General features: G+C 34.6%; 4 protein-coding genes across 10 annotated transcripts; 3 read left to right on the top strand and 1 right to left on the bottom strand.

Annotated features, from left to right (window-relative positions):
* The first annotated feature begins 287 nt into the window (after positions 1 to 287).
* On the top strand, positions 288 to 12,702 carry LOC141677212 (uncharacterized). Of its 7 annotated transcripts, none has more exons than XM_074483027.1 (14): positions 288 to 718; positions 1,417 to 2,558; positions 2,662 to 3,001; positions 3,509 to 3,577; positions 4,341 to 4,416; positions 4,709 to 4,865; positions 4,973 to 5,264; positions 5,355 to 5,469; positions 5,622 to 5,785; positions 5,993 to 6,067; positions 6,170 to 6,586; positions 6,995 to 7,668; positions 7,767 to 7,797; positions 12,320 to 12,702. In XM_074483027.1, exons 1-11 carry the CDS (start codon positions 401 to 403, stop codon positions 6,356 to 6,358), a joined length of 2,937 nt encoding a protein of 978 aa, XP_074339128.1. In that variant the 5' UTR covers positions 288 to 400; the 3' UTR covers positions 6,359 to 6,586; positions 6,995 to 7,668; positions 7,767 to 7,797; positions 12,320 to 12,702. The 7 variants fall into 7 exon arrangements, with proteins under 7 accessions (XP_074339128.1, XP_074339131.1, XP_074339132.1 ...); XM_074483030.1 differs by lacking the exon at positions 12,320 to 12,702 and having other exon boundaries at positions 1,417 to 1,816; positions 1,874 to 2,558; positions 7,767 to 11,691; XM_074483031.1 differs by lacking the exon at positions 12,320 to 12,702 and having other exon boundaries at positions 1,417 to 2,356; positions 2,438 to 2,558; positions 7,767 to 11,691.
* Positions 12,703 to 13,667: 965 nt separating this feature from the next.
* Positions 13,668 to 15,888, top strand: LOC141677213 (uncharacterized). The gene is made up of 5 exons (XM_074483032.1): positions 13,668 to 13,998; positions 14,163 to 14,266; positions 14,372 to 14,543; positions 14,623 to 14,745; positions 14,864 to 15,888. The coding sequence occupies exons 1-5, from the start codon at positions 13,813 to 13,815 to the stop codon at positions 15,635 to 15,637; spliced, it is 1,359 nt and encodes a 452-aa protein (XP_074339133.1). The 5' UTR covers positions 13,668 to 13,812; the 3' UTR covers positions 15,638 to 15,888.
* A 623-nt stretch (positions 15,889 to 16,511) lies between these two features.
* On the top strand, positions 16,512 to 20,805 carry LOC141677727 (uncharacterized). Its single transcript, XM_074483775.1, has 5 exons — positions 16,512 to 16,970; positions 18,669 to 18,762; positions 19,683 to 19,720; positions 19,797 to 19,932; positions 20,312 to 20,805. The coding sequence occupies exons 1-5, from the start codon at positions 16,617 to 16,619 to the stop codon at positions 20,725 to 20,727; spliced, it is 1,038 nt and encodes a 345-aa protein (XP_074339876.1). The 5' UTR covers positions 16,512 to 16,616; the 3' UTR covers positions 20,728 to 20,805.
* Positions 20,806 to 21,002: 197 nt separating this feature from the next.
* On the bottom strand, positions 21,003 to 22,367 carry LOC141677728 (small ribosomal subunit protein cS23z). Its single transcript, XM_074483777.1, has 2 exons — positions 22,001 to 22,367; positions 21,003 to 21,464 (listed from the first exon to the last, which is right to left on the bottom strand). Exons 1-2 carry the CDS (start codon positions 22,247 to 22,249, stop codon positions 21,174 to 21,176), a joined length of 540 nt encoding a protein of 179 aa, XP_074339878.1. The 5' UTR covers positions 22,250 to 22,367; the 3' UTR covers positions 21,003 to 21,173.
* Between the last annotated feature and the right edge of the window lie 1,525 nt (positions 22,368 to 23,892).

The raw sequence follows: 23,892 nt of genomic DNA, 5'->3' as shown, positions 1-23,892 counted from the left end.
TTCATTCTAAAATTTTCCTGGACCATGTGTTTATTTTTGGTTTGATTTGGTTTATAACTCACATAACTTATAAGTTACTATACAAATTTAATAATCGGAATAACTAACAATTCAAATTAATTTTTTATGTGTAGCTTCAAATCATAATTGATTTTGAGTTATAAATTATGATGTTCATTTATTCTATTTGGGAATTTCAAATAAATATTTTTTTGAAGAAAAAGTTCAAAAAATAAAGGCTATAAATACGAAAATTTGATTGAACAATATATATAAGCTATCCCTCATTTTTGGATTTCTGAGAGCTTTCAAAGCAGATTTGCGGCGTTAATAGTCACACACTCACTCAACTCACTGAGTCGCAAATCAATCCGTAACTCGTACGGATCTACTCCTCATCATGGCCGGCGATCCTTCCGGCGCCAAACACCGGCCCAATTCCGATACCGAATCTGAACAACCGTCGAAGCGCCACCGCCGCCACCACCACCGCCGCCACCGTCACCGTCGGAGTCGCAATCACGACGATAAAGACGACGAAATTGACGACGTCGTCGAGGAGAAAGCGGAATCGCCGCCGAAGGTAGTTGTAGTAGATGATGAGGTGGAGGAAGGTGAGATTCTCGAAGAAGATGAGGAGTTTATTGCGGAGAAGAGGAGATTGGATTCGTCTGATGTGGAGTCTGGTGAAATTAAAGTCGATGTTGATTGGAATGAGGTTAGGTCGATTTTCGAGTTTTTGTCGATTTTTTGTAGTCACTTTTGCTTAATTAACTGTTACATTTTATTTGTATGTGTGTGAAATAATTTTAGTTTGATTGTAATTAGGTTATGAAATTGAAATCTAATGCCGTTGTTAATTTATTCATATATGTCGAGAGAAGCAACATTGAGTTTGAGTTAGGTATTTTGTGCATTAAGAAGTAAAATATTGAAGAAGATATTACAGTAATTTAATCATATTAGTTGTGAGATGCTTAAATGAGTTAGTTCTTTTATGCGTTAAGAGGTGAAATAATCGAAGAAGAAACACTATTAATGTATTCTTATATGTTGCGAGATGCTGGACTGTGTTAGTTCTTTTGTGCCTTGGAAAAAGGAACTCCAGAAATATATTCTTATATGTTGCGAGATACTTAACTGATTAGGTCTTCTGCGTGTTAGAGGTAAAATAATCAAATAAGAAACTTTAGTAGCGGAAATTATGTTCGATCTGCGTGTTTGTGACTTGTAAGTCAAGTAATACAGGTGCATTTGATGATTTGTAAGGATTGGGTACATGTTTTACGTCGGAGAGTGTTTTTTATCGTTGAAATTGCTTCTTTCTTTATTTATAGATTTTATTGACTTTATGGATGTTCTCGAAATAGTGAAATGTGATGTTGAATTTTTGGCTTTGTTTGCAATGATTTGCAGGAGGCACCTCAGGTAGAACTTGAAGCTTCTACCTTTGAAGGTCAAAATGTTGAAGAATTTGGTTGTCATCCGAAGATGTTAGGAATGGATGAAATTACTGTTGATGAAGGTGATGATGCAGCATTAAGCAGGAGAAGGATTATCAATTGTGATGCTAAGATGTGTGATGAGATTGACATACAAAGAGATTCAAGTGTTGAACGTTATGGCAAGGTTGAGATTAGCAAGGAGAGATACAGCAAGTCTTCACGATCTTCAACCCCCGAAGGATTGGGAAAGCGGAAGGAATACTACATAGGTGAAAGTGAACGTAGAAGACAAAAAACATATTTCAATGAATATGAAGGTAGTAGACATACATCCATGGGAAGGTCGGCTTTGCCTGGAAGGATTCGTGAAGGTAGTAGTAGACATACATCCATGGGAAGGTCGGCTTTGCCTGGAAGGATTCGTGAAGGTAGTAGTAGATCAAGATCTCCTGATCAAGTAAAAGAGAAGTCGCGATCGCAAAGCTTCGTTAAAGAGCCTTCCTCTTTGCAAGTACAACATTTTGATGTTACAAGTAATCGGGAGATTAGACTTCCAAATAATTTTGATGATGAAACAATAAGTAGATATGATAATGACTATTGGCGTGGAAGCCGAGATTTCGGTGAAAGGGAACGCAGTTCTACTAATAGTAGGCATTCTACTCGAGTCGATAGATACCAGAGTTCAGATAATCAGACCAGGTTTAGGGATAAGAGTCGTGAATCAATGGACTGGGAAAGAGAGAGTAGTGACAGACTAAAAGGAAAGGATTGGAAGAAGGTCCAAGAAAGAGCTAGAGAGAGAGATAGAAACCAAGAGTGGGAGAGAGCGAAGGAAAGAGACAGGAGAAGGGAAAGCGAAAGAGAAAGGGATGGTGGGAGGAGGGATCGGTATCAGGATATCATAAAGGGTAAAGAGTATGATAAATTCACACGGAACTGTAAGCATTCTGATGCTGATACTGGTTATGCTGATGGTGATAATTATGCAGATGACAGGCATCGAAGACCTGATGAAACAGACGGCTGGGACAAAGATAGAAGAAGTGTTGCAGACAACTTTAAGAGTTCGAAAATTGATAACTCGGAAAGAGATGTAGAGAAAGAAAGAAGGTAATTTTTTTAAATGCACTCTTATTTTTTGTAATGAATTTGAGTGTTTATTCACTAATACAGTAACATATCATACTGAGTATGTAGCTTGCTTTGGCTGCAGAGATGAACTTGAACAAGAAAACTTTCAAGATAACACTGTGTTGCAGATTGCAGAAAAGGAAGAGGAAGAAATTGATAGAATCAGAGAAGAGAGTAGAAAGAGAAAGCATGCTATCCTTGAAAAATTTAAGACTCGCCATTCGCAACAAAAGCTTGAAGCCAAAATGGAGATCAATGCGAAAACATCTTTATCTGATGAAGAAAATCAAAGTGCCCAGGATGAAACGGAAGTCACTCCTCTTGTTGAGAAATTGTTTTCCGTGGAAAAATCTCCTGAACAAATAGTGCCTCCCGCCCTTAAAGTTACTGGCTCTGGAGCACTGGGAGAGGGTACTCCAAAGGTTTGTTAAGTTCTAACTTTCAAAGCCAAGCAGTTTTAATATATTAGTTTAAAGGATGTTTAATATTCTTTGAGTATTTACTATTTGTAATCCTTTTATTTTTAAAAATCATGCTTGGCGTTATGGTCAAGTGTCTACCTGCTATTTTCTAGGTATTGGATTTGAAACCCTACTAATGTGGGAGCATTATGCACTCAAATTTCTTTCTTTAATCCTCTAAAAAGCTCCGTTAACAACAAAAAACTATGTCCAAAAATTTTCATGCACATGCTAATTGCGTCCAACCATGAGTGCTTGTATTGCAAGAAATATATACTTTTAAAAATTGCTGAACATGCGCAAATAATATAAGCAGTGTCCGTTCATTCATACGGAATAAGATCATCCATTATATGAAGTCGCAAGTAAACTTATTGACATTACCTTGGGTGGCCAAATCTTCATGTTGCAAAGTGCATGTGTTCTATGGATTATTAAATGACCTTTATATATATTTATATTTTTCAGAGCGAGGGATCTGATGATATGTTCCGTGATGATATATTTGGAGACTCTCCTACTGAAGTACGCAAATCGGTAAGTGTCAGGCATATATTGTTTCTAATTCCATCCTCATGTACTCATGTCTATCTTATTAAATCATTGGCTAAAATATAATTATATGGACTTTTCCTGTGTTTATATTCCGCCCCTTGTGACAAAGTAGAGGTTTATATCTTGAACCAAAAGGCTGGGATTCCTTTTTTGAAGTATCGAGTGACATCTAGAGCATTAAACAGAGCTATATGCCAATAGTTCTGTACTAGTGTAAATTATGCAAACACTGTTATCAGAGAATAGTAGCGTATTCAGTATCTTTTTGTTATATGCTTCATTTCTGGATGTCAGAAAGTCAGGTAATGTTATATAATTATATTGCTACAGTTCTAGTTTAATAGACTGGATAGGGAAGAGGTTAGTTTTCATATAACACAGCTTGGGTATATTTGGTTCTGATAGGATGTTATAAATGTAAACTGTGCTTGAACAATGACACCTGCAGATTAAGAGTGTTGGCTGGTTGATAGTTCAAGAATCAAGGGAAGAATATTCCGTATGTAGTCTAGGTTGTATGCCTTTGAATTTTGTTTTGATAGGATACCCATCTTCGAAAGAATGAATTTGAGATAGATCCTCTTTGGTTATTCTGTGTATATATTGCAAAGAAAATGTAGTTTTCGTAAGTATATTTTGGAAACTTTTAGATTCATGGTTATATGTTTACTTTTCTATAATAGTCAGATGGATAATATTTTTATATATAGCATTTTCTGACTATACATTTTTTTTTAAACTTCAGGACAAAGGAGATTGTTTACTTGTTGAAAGTAGTGACCGCGTAAATGATAACTGGGACGATGTGGAGGGTTATTACAGTAAGTATCTACATAAAGATCTTTATGCATTTGATCAGTTTCATGCTGTACTACAACAGTAATTTTATTTACATGACAATGATACATGTACTATTATGTACACTACAATAATACACGTCTTGAGAGTCACATGCCAACAATCTGTAATTAACTTTGTACAACACCTAGTAAACTAGTATTGGTCAGTTCCGTACATTATTATATGTCACATATGATGGTGTGCACTGTATCTGTATTATGTTTTATTCGTACTCATGTTTTTCCTTCAGACAGTTGGCCTTTTCATATGCAGGCTACCGTTTTGGAGAAATCCTAGATAGCCGATATGAAGTTATTGCTGCTCATGGTAAAGGTGTATTTTCAAGTGTAGTTCGGGCGAAGGATCTCAAGGCTGGATTTGGTGATCCAGAAGAGGTGGCGATCAAAATAATACGCAACAATGACATAATGTGGGTAATACTATATTTCCTGACGTTTACTTACCATTCTTCTCTTGTTAAATGGTTTACTTACATCTGTTTTTATTAGAATTAATTTCTTTCTGCGCTTTGTTTAGGCTGAAGGCAGGCCTGGAAGAGCTGGCCATATTAAAGAAATTGGTTGCTGCTGATAAGGAAGACAAGAGACACTGTGTTCGCTACATATCTAGTTTTAAGTACCGAAATCATCTTTGTTTGGTCTTTGAATCTCTTCACATGAATCTTCGAGAGGTTCTTAAGAAGTTTGGACGAAATATCGGACTTAAACTAACTGCAGTTAGAACGTATGCAAAGCAACTTTTAATTGCATTGAAGCATCTTAGGAACTGTGGAGTACTTCACTGTGATATTAAGCCAGATAATATGCTGGTAATGTATTTACTCGTTGATATTTGTTTTAGGTTTTTATTTAAACTCTAGTAATTCCTGAATTTGAAATCTGTTTGCTGCTCTCCATAGGTAAATGATGCAAAAAATGTGCTTAAGCTTTGCGACTTTGGTAATGCTATGTTTGCTGGCAAAAACGAAGTAACACCATATCTTGTTAGTCGCTTCTATCGTGCACCGGAGATAAGTATGCCCTCTCCCGAGTTATTTCCTCAATTTGTTTTCATACCAATGACTGGACATTATTCGTACTTGATGTATTATAGTTATAGTTTGCATATATCAAGTAAATGATGTCTTTTAAATCCAATTCATTAATTCTTTGAGTTTTTTCCACAGTTCTTGGTTTGCAGTATGACCATCCTATGGATATCTGGTCAGTTGGTTGCTGTTTATATGAACTCTTTACTGGAAAAGTTCTTTTTCCTGGCCCCACAAACAATGACATGCTTCGCCTTCACATGGAATTGAAAGGTCCTTTTCCTAAGAAGATGCTTCGAAAGGTTAGAATATTGCAGTAAATTTTATACCAACCAATCCATTCTTTCTACATGTATTAAAGTGTGGTAATTTTTTTTCGTTCTGGGCTTCTCAAGGGTAAATTTTGCAATAACACATACCCTGTCTCTTTTTATACTGTGCTATGATCTATCAACTAACTTGGGGGATTCTTCTTTTCCCTTTCTTTTTGGCTCTTCTAATTTTTTTAGGGAGCTTTTATAGATCATCACTTTGACCAGGATCTGAACTTTCTTGCTACAGAAGAGGATCCTGTTACAAAGAAGGTACATATTGTTAATAGTAACAGCTTTGGTATGTTCTTCATATTTTATGTAACATGTTTGTGCCATTTATTATTTCATTCAATGTGTAACTGGTTGCTGCAGACAATCAAGAGGCTTGTTCTTAATATCAAGCCAAAAGATATTGGTAGTATAGTTTTCGGATCTGCTGGAGATGACCCAAAGATGCTATCCAACTTCAAGGACTTTCTTGAAAAAATATTTGCATTGGATCCAGATAAGAGGATCACAGTATCACAGTCACTGAGCCATCCATTCATTACGGGCAAGTGAACAATGATGCTGATTTTCTGACTCAAAGAATGATGTTGCAGTAGATAAATGTATATTATGATCCAATTTACATTCTGATCACTAATCTTTGAGAACTGTCTTTGCCTTCTATTTGGTGCTGGGAAGCTATGTTTAGGGATCTCTTTGCCTGTTGAAATCTGCAGTGAAGATGGTGTATGGCCAGGGGAACTCTTTGGTGGAGGTTCTTTCAATGGAGTTTGTTCTATTGTAAGACAACTCGCCCAAGGCGATTTATCATTTTGTACTCCTTAATAATGACAATTAAGAGAAGTTTATCATCCCCCTTGGCAATTATGATTATTAAAGTTGTATCTGGACATCAGTTTTTTACAAATGTACTTGCAGGTCTTATATGCACTGGTTATATGTTTACCTAATGTGTAGTGTAAAAATTTGTTCTACTTGGGGAATTTCCGCCAATATTGGTTACTTTCCAGTCATTTTCTTTTATAATTCCCTTTTCACTGTTGATTATCTTTTGTCGGCCCATTATGTGTATATGGGAGTTTGGTTACTTCTGTCCTTTGCCGATCATTGTTTATATGACTATCATTCTTCTATTTATATATATGAATCATATGGATCCTGGAAAGTCTAATTATTTCTTTCGTTCAGGATATCTGCCAGGGCTATGAAGCTACTATCCCGTACTTCAGATGCTTAAAAGGCACTCTGAGAGAAGGTACCTCGGTTGTTTCCTAGGAGTCTGTTATGTAACTTTCAAAGTATATATTAAATGACTATCTATAAGTTCTATTATAATTATGTGAGCTAAAGTTAATAGCTCTCTATTATATAGTTTATTTTTGTTGAAGTGTTTTTGTCCAACACTTTTAAATTCTTTTTGCACTATTGCATTGATAGGCAACAGAGCAAATCATCCTTTATACTGTTTTATACCTGGCTTTTAATATATGTTTTAAGCCAGTTGTGCTGAATCTATGAATTAATGATTTCTGTGGTGCGTGCACACACATACACATACAGACACATGCACATACAGACACATGCACATACACTGTACACATATACGTACAAATAAATATAGTGCACATTTGTTTGGTTAATTGTGACTTAACTTCTTGACAACAACACACACGTTATGTGCTCTTTCGAGAAGCTACTTTATTTATTTGTCATCTGATTGATTGCTAAATTTTCTTATTCTTTATACATGCCATTAGAAAAGTATGTAGACTAATAAATTTACATTGTATCTGATCCATGGTCATCTGGGATAATTGCATGGGATGCTGAATGCCGAGGCTTTTATTTGAAATGTGATCCATGTAAGTGCCAGTCCGTTTTTACTTTCTTCCTCTAGTAGGTGTGAATAAACTTCCTATAACTAAGTTAAGAATTCACTGTGACATGTTCTTGTTTTTAGGTTCCGTTTTCCTGCACTTCTACTGCCTCTTGTAAGTACTTCTTATCAAAATTTCTGAAATAAGTCTGGTATGTTCATGTATTTGCAAGTCCCTTTTTGGTGTCCTTATCTTCCTAATTAGATGCTTCTTACAGAAACAGAGGTTGCCATTATCCATGGTTTGAACGTAACTACGGTCCTATATTTTTTTTTTTCCTTTCTGGATTATTCATCTTGTTTTAGAACGGACAAGGTTAAGAAAAGGGTTAAAGGTAGGATGAAACCTATCTCCACATAAAATCGATAAAGAAACAAATGAATCCTGAGATATATCAAATGTATATGAATTCATAATATTCAGTTTTGTTGAATATTGTTAATTGTAAATATTCAGTAGAGAACTAGAGATCCTAAAACATAGATAATAAAATAAAATACTACATGAACTCGAATTAATGTAGAATCCCTTTTAAGTTCCATATCTAAATACTGCTGTAAAATAATAGTAGTCAATTTGAATTATTTTATGTTGCACATCATTTCCACCCTTAAAAAAACTCCTTGTCAAAAGACATGCATAATAGCGCATTCTCAAACAATTAATGGAAAATTTTATAGAAGCCAATTATAGTTGCAAAATGCAACCAAATATTTCCAAATTTGGTAATTTAGTATCGTGATGATTATCTGTTTTCGTCTATTCTGATGTTGCAAGGATGGACATATCCCTATGCATATATGCAAATTTGAATTCAAGTTTGACATGGCATATGAGTGGTCATTGTATGCATCTTGTTTCATATTATAGCATTAAAAACAATTGCTATTTTATGCATCTAGTCTCTTGTACTCATTATGTTGTAAATTTCATTTATTTTTGAAGGTCGTATATCTGTTAATCGTTGCTTAATAGTAAAAAATGACCCATGTGGATAAGATTGTTTAAGAAAATCTTTAAGATCATGAAGTTTGTTTTTTTTTTCAAGTTGAAAAGTTAGAACCTTGAATCTTAAGGGGTCTATATGAAAGGAAATGTTACTCGAGGGTCTAGGAAAAAATGATGCAAAAACGATGCAAATATGCTATTTACCCATACACCCAACCCAACCCTCGGGACAACCTCGCTTTCCTCCCTTTGCTTGCTTAAGAGTCTTGGGACCACCTCACCTCCCTTTGCATTGTTGAAGAGTCGTCCTCTATGTTACTTGGACTCTTTACTTTACCTTTGAGTACCCGTGTGACCGTGTCAGATACTCGACACTCGGACATGTACACTCGGATTTGTACACTTATTTTGGGCCAAAAATATGTATAGTATTCATAATGTTTCCGAGTCCGATAATTGGACAAGTATCCATGTTGTCCCATTTTACCCGAGTCCAAGTAACATAGATCGTAGGTGCTGCTTTTGGAGAAGAGTCGAGTTGTGGTTCCTCTGCTCTTCTTAGAAGAGTCTAGTTGCATATTCCTGGCGCATATTGTGCTTTTGACTCGATTAAGCAAATTTTGGTGAATGGGTGAGGCTGAAAAATTGTATAGATAGAAATTAAGTAAATCAAGAAGTACTAAAGGCAGTTGGCTTTTAATACCACTTGATGTAGGATAAGGCATAGATAAACGCAAAAGTGCATTCATAATAACTGTCTAAACATTCAAACACTCCTCACGCACACACATACACGTCTCTGGTGAAGCCTGGGAAAGAGAGAGATACATTAGGCTACACTGCTAGGGATAAACTTCTCATTTTATATAACATAAATATAACATTTTTTTTATTTTAATGAATTAAAAATTAGTTTGGCTAGGTCAATGACAATGATTGTTCCTGCCATCTCCAATTAAGTAATTGCTAATTTTTTACAAGTGCTAAATTTGTGGTTGATTTTACCCTGTAACTTGCATGTTTAAACTTAGAATTTTTTTCATCAATTACATGATTGTAAGATATTTGTATGTGTTTATTTATAATTCTACAATGTGTGTGCCATGCTTAGGAGAGGCTCACGCCTCACCTTAATGCCATCCTCTCTCTTCTATGGCGTGTGTAATCCTTTCTTTGTACCCACTAACAAGTTGACCATTTTTCATCGATATGGACAATTTTTAACTTCTCTTTTGTAATTTATCATCATGTTAATATTACGATATTAAAACCTATTAGTCTTAATAGGTGATAGATATGTTCTTTAAATATTCGCCAAATTAGAATTGAAAAGGCAATAAATTGATTAAATATTTGTTTGAATCTAACTATATTAAGTGAATAAGTGTTCACGCAAGTGATTGATTTTTGATGGTGAGCATTGTTGCAAACAGCTAGTACATGAATTTTGTGACTTTAAACTATTTATAGAATTTTACAAAGCAAGCTCTACCAAGTTTGCACCCAAGGTAGGTGTAGATGTACGGTGCACCTACATGTAAAAAACTTTGGTGGTATTGAGTTCATGGTTAGTGAGCCCAGTTAATTGGAACCTCAATCCTATGTTTTAGTGTTTAGATTAGTGAGTTTTTTTATGGCATGGGAGATCATTCCCTCAAGCAAGGTGAATCATACCCTTTCCACCACTTGGGATTCCGTATCATTCCAATTTTCATTTAACCCCCATTCCCGATTTCCAACTACGATCCAAGTACCCCCATAAATTATTTGCAGACCTATGTTTTTATGCACCTTACAATGCGTACAAAAAGTCATAATGATGCTAAATGAAGACAGATAGAGTACTAAATAGGGTAAAAATAATTTGGACTTGATAAAATGTCGGAAATATATGTTTTTTTTATATCTTCTCATCTCCATTAGAGGCACCCTTGAGGGATGCTCAACCTATCCAACACATCAATTAATTATAATTTTTTTATTTTAATTTCCAATCCATTTAGTTGGCCCCCTGTTTAAGTTGCCCAGATGATCCCTAAATAAATAATAGAAAAGCTATATGTAATATAATAGGTATGTGTAAAATATACTTTTGGTACAAGTATTTTGGTTTTTCCCACTTTGCCAAGAGGGTGCCAAAAGTTGTCAACTTTTCTTGGCACCCTTTGGGCACCCTTTTATTCAAATAGGGAAGCACCCAGGAGTGTCATGCCACATAGGATTTGGCAACTTCTCTTGGAGATGCTCTTGGAGAGCTATTTGTTTCTTGACCAAATGGTTGACTCGTAGAACATCCAAAATGGATATTATGTATTTTTATGTGATCTCTATCCTGACATTTGTCTGTCTGGAGAATGTTAAATTGGATGCTGATTACAACAAAGTGATTAGACTACATTGTATGTTGTTCCACGGTGTTTCTCTTGGTACCTAGATTGAATTATTTGCTAGTATGGAATTTAAGCGTTTTACTTGTCATGGTGTAGATTTATGTTGCAAATGTGTTTTCACACGTCTGCCACATGTCTTGCTTATCGGGGAGACTTGTAGTAGGTGTAAAGGTACATGTGTTGGTTTGCGGCCTTTTGGCAAACATGTTCTTCGTAATATTAGTGAACATAAGATTATAGCAGAAGTATATATGTATTGTGATATTTTTATATTTGCAAGAGCCTCGTAGGTAGGTTATAGACTTGTAGTACCCCCAAGATAGATCTGCAGGGCTTTCAGAGTAAGAGTATTGTTTGCTGAGAGATGCAGGTCTGCAGGACATTTGGGCAGGTTTCACTGCTTTGTTCTCAGCAACTTGTCTAACCAATACTTGAAAATGTGGCTTGCTGGTTTTATTTTCTGAAGCTTGTTTTATTAGTAGCATCAAGTGCATTCTGTTTGTTCTAGCCTTCTAGTGATCACTGAGTAGGAACTGATGAACAAATTAAGTATGTTCCACATGCTTTTTTGGGATGAAGTACTCTTAAAGTTCTCAGCAACTTGTATAACCAATACTTGAAAATAATGTTTGCTGGTTTTATTTTCATAAGCTGTGTTTTATTAGTTGCATTAAGTGCCTTCTGTTTGTTCTAGTTATAACTGAGCAGAAACTGATGAACATATGAAGTAGGTTCTACATATACTGGGTTGGGATAAATTACTACTCGTTTGACCAATAAACTATTCAGTGGACACACACATGCACCGGTTACTTTGCTGAAGAAATGATTGTATGTTGGTATAAATAAAATTAAAAATTTGTCTATTCGCTGAATATATCAATTTGGCGGGAAGCCATTTAAAGGTCGAATGAATATCTAAAGCAAAATATCTAACCCAAGCAATAATGTTCTACTAATATTTATATGATTTTTATTTTTATTTATATTGTATTAGTAATAATTTTTTTTTTATGATTTTTAATAAACCTGGTATTTTTATATATCATATGATAAGTTCGTATGTTTCTTTATAGGAATTGATATACCGAACAGAAAAAGACATAAACATGATATTTGTTTAGCTTGCCAAGTTCATTTAATGACAACTATGTAATTAGGCAGATGAATGGTTTCGGAATTCTCATTAGAAATGATTTAAGTTATCTATTATCTGCTAACGAGGTACCCATTCTCGATAATCAAATTGTTAATCCGAATTTTAAAACGTAAGACTAAGGCTTTGATTCACGTAACAGGCCTTGTAAACAAAGTAAAAATCAACCAAACGCCCTTTTCTCAAGCTCAAAAGAAAGCCAAATTAAGAGAAGTCATTGTGAGGGCAGCGGAGAGGCGGTGACAACGATGCATGTAGTGCATTTTTTTTTTCTCAACCACCGCAAGATAGTTTGACAGAACAGTGGGTGCAATCTTACGGTAAAATAATCAGATCCAAGTTAATAAACGCATTTAACTTTTTAAAATAGCAACCACCGGAGAATTATAGGTTTATTTGTATGCCTGGGAAACTTTCTTTTGAACTTCTGGGGCCACTATGGACTAATTGTTATACTATGTCGAAGATGATAATGTTCTAGAACTTAATGGAAGATAACTATGAAAGTTTATTATTTTTTTTATAGTAAGATATTCAAGCTTCTTCCTTTTCGTGTTTAAAGGGTCGTTGAAATTTTCAACCATAGTTGTATATTTCTTCCATCATAGTTGTATGTTTCACACATCACGTCTTATTAAAATAAGGGGGAGTTGCTTGGAAATTTACATTTCCCTAGTTTTCAAATCAGCTCATTTTTCATGATCTTAGAAATTGTGAAATGTGAAATGAGAAGGTATCTATAGACCAAAATGTCTAAATTTCTTTATTTGAAAAAAATGATTTAAGACTATACCTCTGGTTTATAACATGCGATGATTGATAAAACATAACTATTGTGAATATGCAATATTTTAAAAGATAAAATTAAATTAACACACTGATAGAGTGACATGACCGTCTACGAATATTTAAAATGGATAGGTTACACAAAAGAGTGGGACCCTTAAAATTATTGCAAGTTAAATCCGTTTTATGAACAAAAGCTACAGTTGATTCTTCTTGCATCATTACATCTCTTCGAGTGAGAGTAATTTATCTTAGTGATATATCACAGAATAAACTAAGCATTCACCATTTCCAAAAATTTCAAATCAACTAATTTAATAAAATTTAGTTGATTAATCAACTAATCAAATACAGAATAAAAATCTAATCAGGTCAACAGTCTGGAAAGCAAGGCAGATGATCGGTTCCTATACTAAATTTCACACTGTAATATGAGTACCAAGTTAATAGTGAATAGTTAATTGATATGAATTCCGTGAATTAAGAAAAAAAGACAAACCATATACAAAAATACTATAGAAGAAAATAAAATTCAGTTAATGTCGGCCAAGAAAAGCTGCCGCGTCAAAATATTAGACATTTATTAAAAATTGAATACTTGTCAGTTGTCATGTCACACGCCTAAGTCTAAAACTGTACTGTTTCATTACATGACATGCAAACTCGCTAATATAGACGCCACAGCCAATTTTTAAATATCTTATTTTTATTTCAATTTCAATCTTTCTCATGTCATCATATAAAGGTAAGAAATTGGCCTATTCTCATTATTTGTTTTTGTTGTCTTCTCTCCTAACTCTGAAATTCACATCTACTTGCTACACCTTAAGGAAGTGAATTTTAAGAGTTATGGGAAGAAAGATTGATGCTCTACTAGGCCGGACATTCAAGACTTATAAGTTCAAACCTCTCGTCAGCCTCGCAATTTCCAGGCTCTCTGTGCTCAAGAATCAGCGACAGGCTCGCATGTCTGTGGCTCGATCTGATGTTGGTGAGCTACTCAAACTTGGCCATCAGGAACGTGCTCTCAATCGCGTAATTCCTCAACTTCAAGACCTTAATTGTTTTTGTTAAGTAACCAGTCACACTAAAACCTTAAGGTCGTAGAGGAAGGGCCGAACTGGATCCTATACTCTTTAACAGTTTTAACTTATGCTGTTTCTTACATTGGTTTATAATAAGATATCGAATTTGAACAGGTTGAGCAGGTGATCAAGGAGCAGAACATGTTGGATGTGTTTGTTATAGTAGAAGGTTATTGTCATCTGTTCGTGGAGAGGCTTGATCTTATAGACAAAGAAAAGTTAGTTTTCTTTTCCCTATCTAGATTTTTTCATGTGTGGTGGATCAAGATGCTATGTGATGTATTTGGTTTTGAAAAATGAAAATAATAAGATTTTTTTTACAGGGGATGTCCAGAAGAGTTAGAGGAGGCGGTATCGAGCTTGATATATGCTTCAACAAGATGCGGAGAGTTTCCAGAGCTTCAAGAGATGCGTGCAATGTTCTCATCCCGTTTTGGGAAGGAATTTGTGGCTCGTGGTACTGAATTACGCAACAACTGTAAAGTCAATACTAAGGTAGATTCGAAGTTTAAAATAAATCGTTTTAAATTTAAGTGAACAATGTTGATTTAGTATCTGTTTGGTCTGTGTACAGATGGTAGTGAAGCTGTCAACTAGACAACCAACCCTGGAGAGTAGAATGAAGGTACTGAAAGCGATTGCTTCTGAGAATGGCATTAGTTTACAACTCGAAGAAGAATACTCCTTAACGACTGAGGTAAGCTATAGCAACATTATTTTTAATAATCAAGTGCAGAGGCTGAAAATTGCAGTAATGGAAATTTGATTTCTTAAGACATATAGAAACTAATTGGTACCTTGTTATGAATGTGTAGAAGAGTTTTGATGCCGGATCAAACCTGGAAGATAATTCCTCATTTTTGCTTAATGACGAGAAAGTTGAAAGTTTCTCTGATTCTATGAAAGGAAGAAAAAAGTACAAGGATGTAGCTGATGCAGCACAGGCAGCATTTGAATCTGCAGCTTATGCAGCAGCTGCTGCAAGAGCAGCTGTGGAACTCTCTCGTTCCGGCTCATATGATCCAGATGATCAAAACAGTCCAAGTCCACGGATGAAAAAGGCATCTAGTACCCCTGAGCCTAGAGTCCCATATGGTCGAGGGTTAGCCAGAGAGGAATCTGAGATCTCTATCACTCATCATTCTGTGCTTGAGGACGAAGAAATACAAATGGCAAGTAAAAAATCATTATCTGGTTCAAGGCCATATGATTCTGATCATATCCTGCAAGGAACTGAATTTTCTACAAACACAGAGGTTCAATCCAAAGCATTTCAGAGTAAAGTTGCCTTTGATGAAAGCGATGATGATGATAATGATGGCACTGAACAACATGCTATTTCCTCAACAAGAATCCGCGACTTGGAATCTAATACAGTTAATGATGAAGATACTTCAGATGGAAGTGATTCAGAGCCTCAAATATTTCACAAGCAATACAATGTGACATCTCAAGCAGCTCCAGAGTGGGAGCCGGTCCCTGTAAACCTCAAAATGAATTATGATGAAAAACCTAAAGCAGAACGTTCATTGCGGCTAAACTTGGAGAATAGGCCGATTTCAATGAGGACCAGGCGGGTGTACAGGTAGGGCTGTCAATGGATCGGATTTGGATCAGATCGCTCTTGATCCATATCCTGATCCATTTATTTTTACCGGATTCGGATTCGGATCAGGTGTACAGGCAATGACAGATGGTTGAGTATCAGATGTTGTGAAATTTTGCCGGTTGAGGGTTTATTAACCCAAGTATGTGCTTGTATATTAGCCCGAGTATGTGCAGAACATAGATTTTTAATATTCACCGTGTGAATTCCATATTTTTTATAGCAGTTGTTTTATGATATGCTACTTTTATAGTTTTAAGTATGAAATTATGTGTTTGTTGCTAGTAATTCTGGAGTTTATATCAATGTTATGGTTTATTTGATACTAATGTAGTAATGTTGCATGCTGTGAACCTGTGACAATTTAGGAAGACATCATCTCGAATGGAAAAAATTCATAAAAGATGTTCATGTTATTTTAATATCATATTCAAATATCTTTAATTTCTTTTTTAAAGTAAAATTAATAGAACTACTAATTTTTTTAAGTTTTTTTGCGATTTTACCGACCTTCCAAAAATACTTGCAAAAATACGGTGCAACCAAAATCAAATGGATAGTTTCATCGAGTTCTTTTTGTTGCATCTGTGATTGCATGAAATTGAAGAAACTCGTTTAAATTAAATTTAGTTACATCGATTTGCAGAAAACCGTATGTTTACAAGAAAAATAGTATTTTTGCAAATAAAAAGGTATTTATGCAAGTTTTTCGGAAGGTATAGTATTTATACAAAATATTTTGAACTTGGGTATTTTTTTTAAAAATCGTTTTTTAAAAGGTGTTAATTTTTTTATTTTTTCAATAAAAAGTTACAAAAAAAAATGCTGGATAAATTCGGACAGTTTATCAAAGAACAAAAACACATGAATACGCGCGCACCACGTGAGCCCACTTCTCACCTCACCTGAAGCTCCGACCATTCACCCAAAATTCCGGCCACCGCCGGCCAAACCACCAGAAAATGTCAGCCACCACCTTACTATCATGCACCACCTTTTCAAACACACCAAAACCATCCACTTACAAACCCCATTTATCACCTTTTATCAAACACACTCAACTTGCTCCATTCAGCTACTCATCATCATCATCATCATCATCATCATCCACATCAGCATTTTCTTTAAATCTTGGTTTGATGCACTTGAAGAAAGTTAAGTACGCTTCTTGTAATGCAACTCGACGTAAATTAGTACCGGGTGATGAAGCTAGTTTAGATGATGAGGATGAGAATGTGAGGAAAGTGTTGCAGTTTATGTTGTGGGCTGCTGAAGCTGTTTATATTGGTTGGCTCTTCTTGCTTCCTTATGCTCCTGTAAGTTTCGAAAAGCTTGGTTTGGTTATTATAATGTAGCTCGCGCTCAAGTGGCGCGAGAACTGTTAAGTTACCGGTTCTTCTAAAACCTTATGTTTTAAGGATTAGGCCCTAATTGGATCACATAGTAAATCATATGTTATGTTCAACACTCGTCATTACACGTAAGACGAGTGTTGAATATGGTATATGATCCCATTAAGGAATACCTTAAGATTTTAGGAGTGTTGGTTACTTAACAAGAACAATGAGAATTGTTCTCAAGTTTTAAGAATTAGTCCTTAATTGGATCATATAGTAAATCATATATTATGTTCAACACTCGTCATAACTCTTAAGGGGAGCGTAGAATTCAATATATGATCCAATTAAGGAATACCTTAAGATTTTAGGAGAGTTGGTTACTTAACAAGAACAGTGAGAATTGTTTTCCTAGAACCTTAAGTTTTAAGAATTAGGCCTTAATTGGATCATATAGCAAATCATATGTTATGTTCAACACTCGTCATCACTCTTAAGGGGAGCGTTGAATTAGGTATATGATCCAATTAAGGAATACGTTTAAGATTGTGGGAGAGTTGGTTACTTAACAAGAACAACCAGAATTGTTCTGCACTTTTTTTGTATATTTTGAGAACTGTTCTGCACTTTTTGTACATATTGTTTTGCAATTTAAGATGCTAATAATGAAGAAACTCAATTTTAAGATATATTGTTCTGGTTAAAATCTGTGTATATTATGCTTTGTTTGTATAATTCGTAACTGGAGTTGGTAGTTGTCATTTTTTAATACTATGTTTGGTTAACTGTCTATCTAACATTACATTACATAGTATTAGTGTATTATTCTCTTGTTTGACCTAGCCGTCTGAAATTGGGAACAATCCATATCCTTGATGAATATAATATGATATCGTCATGAACAATCTTATTGCTAATGATTTTAAGAAGTTCATCTAAACTGTCACACAAGATTGTAGAGATCTAAAATGATAGAAGTTTTGGAGGCCTACAATCAAGTTGTGCAGACAAGTCCTATATGATCCCTGAAGTAGGATAAAACTGAAACAAATGCTCCAGTAAGATGCGAGTTGTAAAAGGGGACATTTGACATTTAAGAAACTCGATTTTGTTCTTCGAGTTTTATTTCTAATTTATATAACTATAAATGGCAATACAGAAATAAAAATCCTGATGTTCCCCTAAAATGGGTAAACAAGGAACAGACAAAGAGTAAGGTTTCTACTTGCGCAAAACTTGGGGATCTTTAATTTGATTGAAGTGTGGTGTGATTCAGTCATTTAAAGTATCACAACTTCACCTGACAAAAAAAGTATTACAACTTCAATACAAAAGCTCATTCTGATCTTTTATTTCGTTTCTTATTTTGGGGGTTCTACTAGTGTGTTCATGCTTTATTGAAACAAAACCCTTTAATGTATGTTAAAGTTCAAGATATAATAGGTATCACTCATTTCCTCTATTTACATATTAAACATTTTGGCATCTTAAGGAAAAATATGTTTACATCTTACCTATTCTCTATGCTGTCGTGTTTTAATGCAGTTATGGTTTAAGAGAATTGGGTTGAATGACAAGTTTGTGCGTACTTTGATTAGTTTTACAATTACTTGTGACTTGTGGCAGAGATCTTCTCATTTGAAGTGTCATTTTTTGAACTAAAATCTCCTTTTGCAGGGAGATCCTGTATGGGCAATCAGTTCAGACACGATTAGTTCTCTTGTGGGACTTTCTCTGAACTTTTTCTTTGTACTTCCTCTCATGAATTCAGGTAAGCTGAATTGTTAGTGCTTGAAAAACTGAAATGATAGTATGAAGCTTCGTTATCCTTATTATATACTATAATAACATTCTGTCCACACACACACATTTAACTGACATCAGATTTGGCTCTTCGCGGCATTTAACTTTTGCAACATGTCTCTTCGATAGTTAGCTAGTAGTTCATGTATGATGCTTATCATATGATCACAAGATAGTATTAGTCCACCTGATGTTTTGTGCTAAAAATTGTTGGTAATAACTGTTATATATTGAGGTGGTGAGTAAACTCTCTTTCTGATTATGCCACATTAGGTATATCTGATCCTTTGCTAGAGCTCTTGCAAATTCCTCCTAGCATAGTAGCTTGGCTTTCGTGCTCCTTATGCCTGTTATACTGTTTTAGTTATTAAGTTTAGGCTTGAAAGGCTTAGAGGCACAACTTCACTGTCTTGTAGGACAAGTTCTGTGTTGGTTGACACAGCATGAAACGGGAGTCAAATGTGATCTTTAAGAACGACGGGTAGTATCCTAGATATCATCTTTCTGTAGAATAAAGGCTGGAATACAAAGGTGGGAGTTTAGTTATTAGAATACAATAAAAAACAAATAAATTCAACCATGGAATATATTAATAGGCAGCTAATTTGCAGGTACGAGTCGGTGATATATGCCTCAGTTGACCACAATGGTACTAGTAAGTAGAGCTAGATTATATTCTCGCAATCTCTTTTGCTGGAGGCCACTAAAGGCTCTTCCTCCTCTTTATTCTGGTTTTTCTAATTGATGGTGTAGATGTCCATTCCAAGAATATGTACCTAACCTCGTGTGTGTTTATATATTGTTTGTTCGTGATTATATATCTGCAATCATGTAATTATGCTGGCTCTTTTAACAAATCAGCTAATGAACTTTTTTGTGTCAGAGTAGTTGGAATCCGTCTGATTGATGCTCCGGTGCTTCACCCGGTAAGAACATTTTCGTTCATATAACAACAGCATTCAGTAAATTGTCCAATATTTAATTTTCATGGCTCATATCCAGATGTCCGAAGGTTTATTTAACTTTGTCATTGGATGGACACTGATGTTTGCACCTCTGTTGTTCACTGATCGTAAACGAGACAGATATAAAGGCTCGTTAGATATATTATGGGGCTTCCAGATGTTCCTCACAAACAGTAAGCAATCCACTACACTGTTTATCCCCCCCCCCCACATATATTAGTCAACTATTGGATAGAATAGAACAATGGAAACTCAAGCCAGATTTTTAGGTTCACCAGATCATATGTGAATGATTTTTCTTCTCTCCCTTATATTTGCATCATTTCAGTTAGATGTTCTTAATATAAGAAGTTAACGAGGATTTAAAATAAGAAAGACTCAGAACTAAAAGTTGAGGTCATGCAATCCAACTTGGCTTTTCTGCAGAAGAATATTGATGGATACAACTGGAAACACTTGTTAAATGCTTTATTAGCAGTTATTGCGGCTTAATATTGCATTTTCCTTTTGAGGACCTCTCATTTTTTTCTTCTCTCTTTGGGTATTACGCAGCATTCTTGATTCCTTACATGGCTATACGTCTAAATGAGGCTGATGGCCAGTACACTCCTAAAAAGACCTCTCAACTAGGCACTGTCATGACTAATGGCGCAGCAGTTGTTGGACTGACTGGCGGAGCTGTGTGTTTGATATCCGTATTATGGGCTCTCTTTGGTCGAGAAGATGGTAATTTCGGTGCTCTTACAGAAAGATGGGAGTTCTTGTCAAGTTACCTAGGATCAGAAAGACTTGCTTATGCCTTCATATGGGATATCTGTCTCTACACTATTTTCCAGCCTTGGCTTATACACGATAACCTACAGAATGTTAGAAAAAGTAGGATTAGTATTGTGAGTTACCTTAAATTTGTACCAGTTATTGGTCTTGCTGTTTACCTGCTCAGTTTGAATCTTGATGAGGAGTCCTAACTGAATGCTCTATTGGCTACATTTGTACATTGACTGATTTTGGACCACTTATTTGAAAATTGTAATACTTACTTTGCATATGTTCTTCAAAATACGCTGATAAACACAGGCAGAAAGTTAATGTGATATGCACATGAGAAAACTATATATTGGAGATTTGCATTTAGCTGGGATTCAAATGACCCTTTGATTGAAAAAATATACAGGAGCTAAATTGTGATAGATTGCTAGCTTTGAACAATACTGAGTAAAATTTGTACCGAAAACACTGTAAAAAACAACAAATTGGTATCTCTACTCTCAATTTTATGATAGGATGATTTAATCAGAAGTTACAACAATTGTGGATGGAAATTGAAATTAATAGACTAGAGAGTTTTTACAACATTATCAGGATGTAAAAACAAGAACCAAAAGCTTCCTCATTGTTTTACCAACAACAAAGATTACTGCTGTCCAGACAAATTGCCACCACTTTGTTGCCACAAGTTGATGATATCAGTAGCCTGATTCAGAAGAATGATCATCTTCTTTTGCGATATCCATGGCTTGCTTTCTAGTGTAGTCTTAAGCTCTTCCCACGCATCTTTCCTAGGCCAGAAGTAGTAAGGACTCAATGGAATGGTGCCATGGCCTGGTATCTTCTGATCGAGAGCCAGACCGATGTTCTTCTCCATCCAGATGAACTTCAACACTAATGTCGGCTTCTCCACTTCCTTCACCCCCACTTTGAGCTTCTGCAGAATCAGCGTTTCAAAAAAGAATATTGGAAAAAATATCTTGATTCTAGAGAAATGAAGATATAAAACTGACAAGTAACCAGAACAAATTTTAAACAGAAATGTCTTAAAATCTAGAAAATTAAACATACATTATGATTCATATAACTACTTTCTAAGCTTAATGATCATAAATTCAACAGGGGCACTTTAAAATCTAATCAATATTGGAGGCAACATGAATTTGATTAGAATTTTTCGAAGTCACAGGGGAGCATTGAGATAGAAAACAAGCAATATAATTAGAAACGATTGCCTTGTAGGATTGAAATTAACAAGTCTATGCAGAAAAATTCTCCTATAATCATTTCAGTTAATAAATTTTTAGTATCAACTACTAATAATTCAGAAATAGCTGATTGAAAAATGTATCCCTTCCCTTCTCCGCATACTTAAAAATCAAATTATCTTCTTTCGTATAATTAAAAATCTAATACATCGAAAAATATGTAACGTATTCAGAACTAAAGAAAGCAACTGTGTAGAGCAAAGACCTCAGGTTCCTCCTGAGCAGGGACAGACTCTGAAGCTAAATCATCGACAGGAGTCTCCGAAACAACTGCATCAGCTTCTGCTGTTGCGGAAGCACACAAGCTCCTGATACTTCTAAATGGTCTGCTTTTAATGACAAAGTTGTTAGATAAATGTGGCAATGAGAAAGCCTGGTGTTTCCCATTGCATGAAGGTAAAGTAGGACATGTAAAGGTGCTCTTGATTCCTGTCTGAACAGACATGGATAACATTTTTGTATGCTAGAGAAACAGATGTTTTGGAATGGTAGTTGAAGTGATAGCAATAGCTAGTGGCATGAGAAGTTTGGATAAGAAAAATAGAAAGAGTAGGATTTCTGACCAGAGGATGGTATGGTTAGAACTTAGATGGGCCTAGTTTTGCTTTTCAAAAAAAACTTATTTATGTGTTGTTGGTCATGTCCCATGAGATCCAATGTTTTAGCAAACCAATGGGTTCCCAATTGAAGTCTATGTTCGTGGCCCGTGGGGTAGAACTGGGGATTCATAAATCCGGGAGTAAAATACAAAATCTGTCCCCTGAACTTTACAAATTGGCCAAAGTGTGTACCTGTAATTCGAAGATAGCAAAATGTGTACCTGAAATTAGCAAAAATATGCAATTTATGTATAATCGTTAACTTTTTTAACACCGTCAGTGTAAACTTCTTTTCGAATGTAAGATCTGTATCCGATGATTGAAAATGGTGAAAATTGTGCACATGAAGTTTTATAATAGTAAAATGTGTAGCCGAAGAAATCCGTGTAAACTGTTTCGTGTCATATTTTCGTTCAAAACTGAATATTTATATTAACTAAATTAATAAATAAAAATATATTATAATATTTGTAGATAAATATTAAATATTTATATATAATATTTGTATAAAATATATATACAACGTTATAATATGAAGTATTATATTAAAAATATAAAATATTATTTTAAAAATAAATATGCACATATTTTTGATAAATATACATATGTTTAGGAGAGAGTATCAGCCGTTCGGCTCGATTTTTGCGTAAAACTGGAACTAGAATCACAGATTTTCAGTTTTAAAAATAAAAAATCGCAATCGCCACCAAACTATCAGTATTTATTTCGATTTTAAAGACTTTGGTTCAGTTTTTAAATTGAAAAAAAATCAAATATTAAAAATTATACAACTTAGGTAAAAAGAATTATTAAAAAATAATTGTTTCCTACAAATTACTGGGTACAATAAAATCAGTACACTAATGCAATTTCTACAAGTTCCCCAAGTAGATGAAATTTTAAGAAAAATGTATGACATTAAAGTGAGTCCGGTGAGCATAACCTGTTTCTTGCAGGTTACTTCTTTTAAAATTTTAAAATATTTTCTAGTTCTAAAATTTATATAAATTATATTTTTATTTATATTAATAATTGGATCGGTTCGGTTTTGACCGACTTTTGACGTTTTGACTCGGTTTGGATTTTAATTTGGTTTTTTGCTCGCCACTACATATATTTTCTTTATAAATATTAATATTTAATTAAGAATTTACATGCGTCATAAGCCGTGTACTCATAAGAAAAAACAAAATCGATACTGAATCTCGATTGTGTAGTTTCGTATTCAGTTACTTCGTGTAGTGTATCTTAAATGTAATTACAAGCACTAAATTTTTAGGTTTTTTTGTGTCGTGTATTTCTTTACGTGTATTAAATTGTTGGATTTATTATATTATATCTTATATATAATATGCACAATATGGATTTTATCCAAATTTTGATAGTCATGGTACCCGACGATTAATGTAATAAAATTTATTAGTGTTATGGATAGAAAATACATCCTAAAGACACATTAATGTCGCATTAATTATACTTGGGCTTCTTGTCTAAAAGT

The sequence above is a fragment of the Apium graveolens genome, chromosome 8, assembly GCF_009905375.1.
Source record: "Apium graveolens cultivar Ventura chromosome 8, ASM990537v1, whole genome shotgun sequence".
NCBI lineage: Eukaryota > Viridiplantae > Streptophyta > Magnoliopsida > Apiales > Apiaceae > Apium > Apium graveolens.
The sequence above is the reverse complement of the archived record's forward strand: the minus strand, read 5'-3'. Positions and strand labels throughout refer to the sequence as shown.

Bases quoted from the DNA above. Each gene is read 5' to 3' on its own strand.
- LOC141677212 (XM_074483027.1), top strand. From the start codon at position 401: ATGGCCGGCGATCCTTCCGGCGCCAAACACCGGCCCAATTCCGATACC. The intron at 2,559-2,661 runs GTAATTTTTTTA...CTTTGGCTGCAG, and splicing joins GATGTAGAGAAAGAAAGAAG to AGATGAACTTGAACAAGAAA. The intron at 5,470-5,621 runs GTATGCCCTCTC...TTTTTTCCACAG, and splicing joins CTATCGTGCACCGGAGATAA to TTCTTGGTTTGCAGTATGAC.
- LOC141677213 (XM_074483032.1), top strand. From the start codon at position 13,813: ATGGGAAGAAAGATTGATGCTCTACTAGGCCGGACATTCAAGACTTAT. The intron at 14,267-14,371 runs GTTAGTTTTCTT...TTTTTTTTACAG, and splicing joins GATCTTATAGACAAAGAAAA to GGGATGTCCAGAAGAGTTAG. The intron at 14,746-14,863 runs GTAAGCTATAGC...ATGAATGTGTAG, and splicing joins AATACTCCTTAACGACTGAG to AAGAGTTTTGATGCCGGATC.
- LOC141677727 (XM_074483775.1), top strand. From the start codon at position 16,617: ATGTCAGCCACCACCTTACTATCATGCACCACCTTTTCAAACACACCA. The intron at 18,763-19,682 runs GTAAGCTGAATT...GTGTCAGAGTAG, and splicing joins ACTTCCTCTCATGAATTCAG to TTGGAATCCGTCTGATTGAT. The intron at 19,933-20,311 runs GTAAGCAATCCA...GGTATTACGCAG, and splicing joins CCAGATGTTCCTCACAAACA to CATTCTTGATTCCTTACATG.
- LOC141677728 (XM_074483777.1), bottom strand. From the start codon at position 22,249: ATGTTATCCATGTCTGTTCAGACAGGAATCAAGAGCACCTTTACATGT. The intron at 21,465-22,000 runs GTCTTTGCTCTA...CTGATTCTGCAG, and splicing joins CTGCTCAGGAGGAACCTGAG to AAGCTCAAAGTGGGGGTGAA.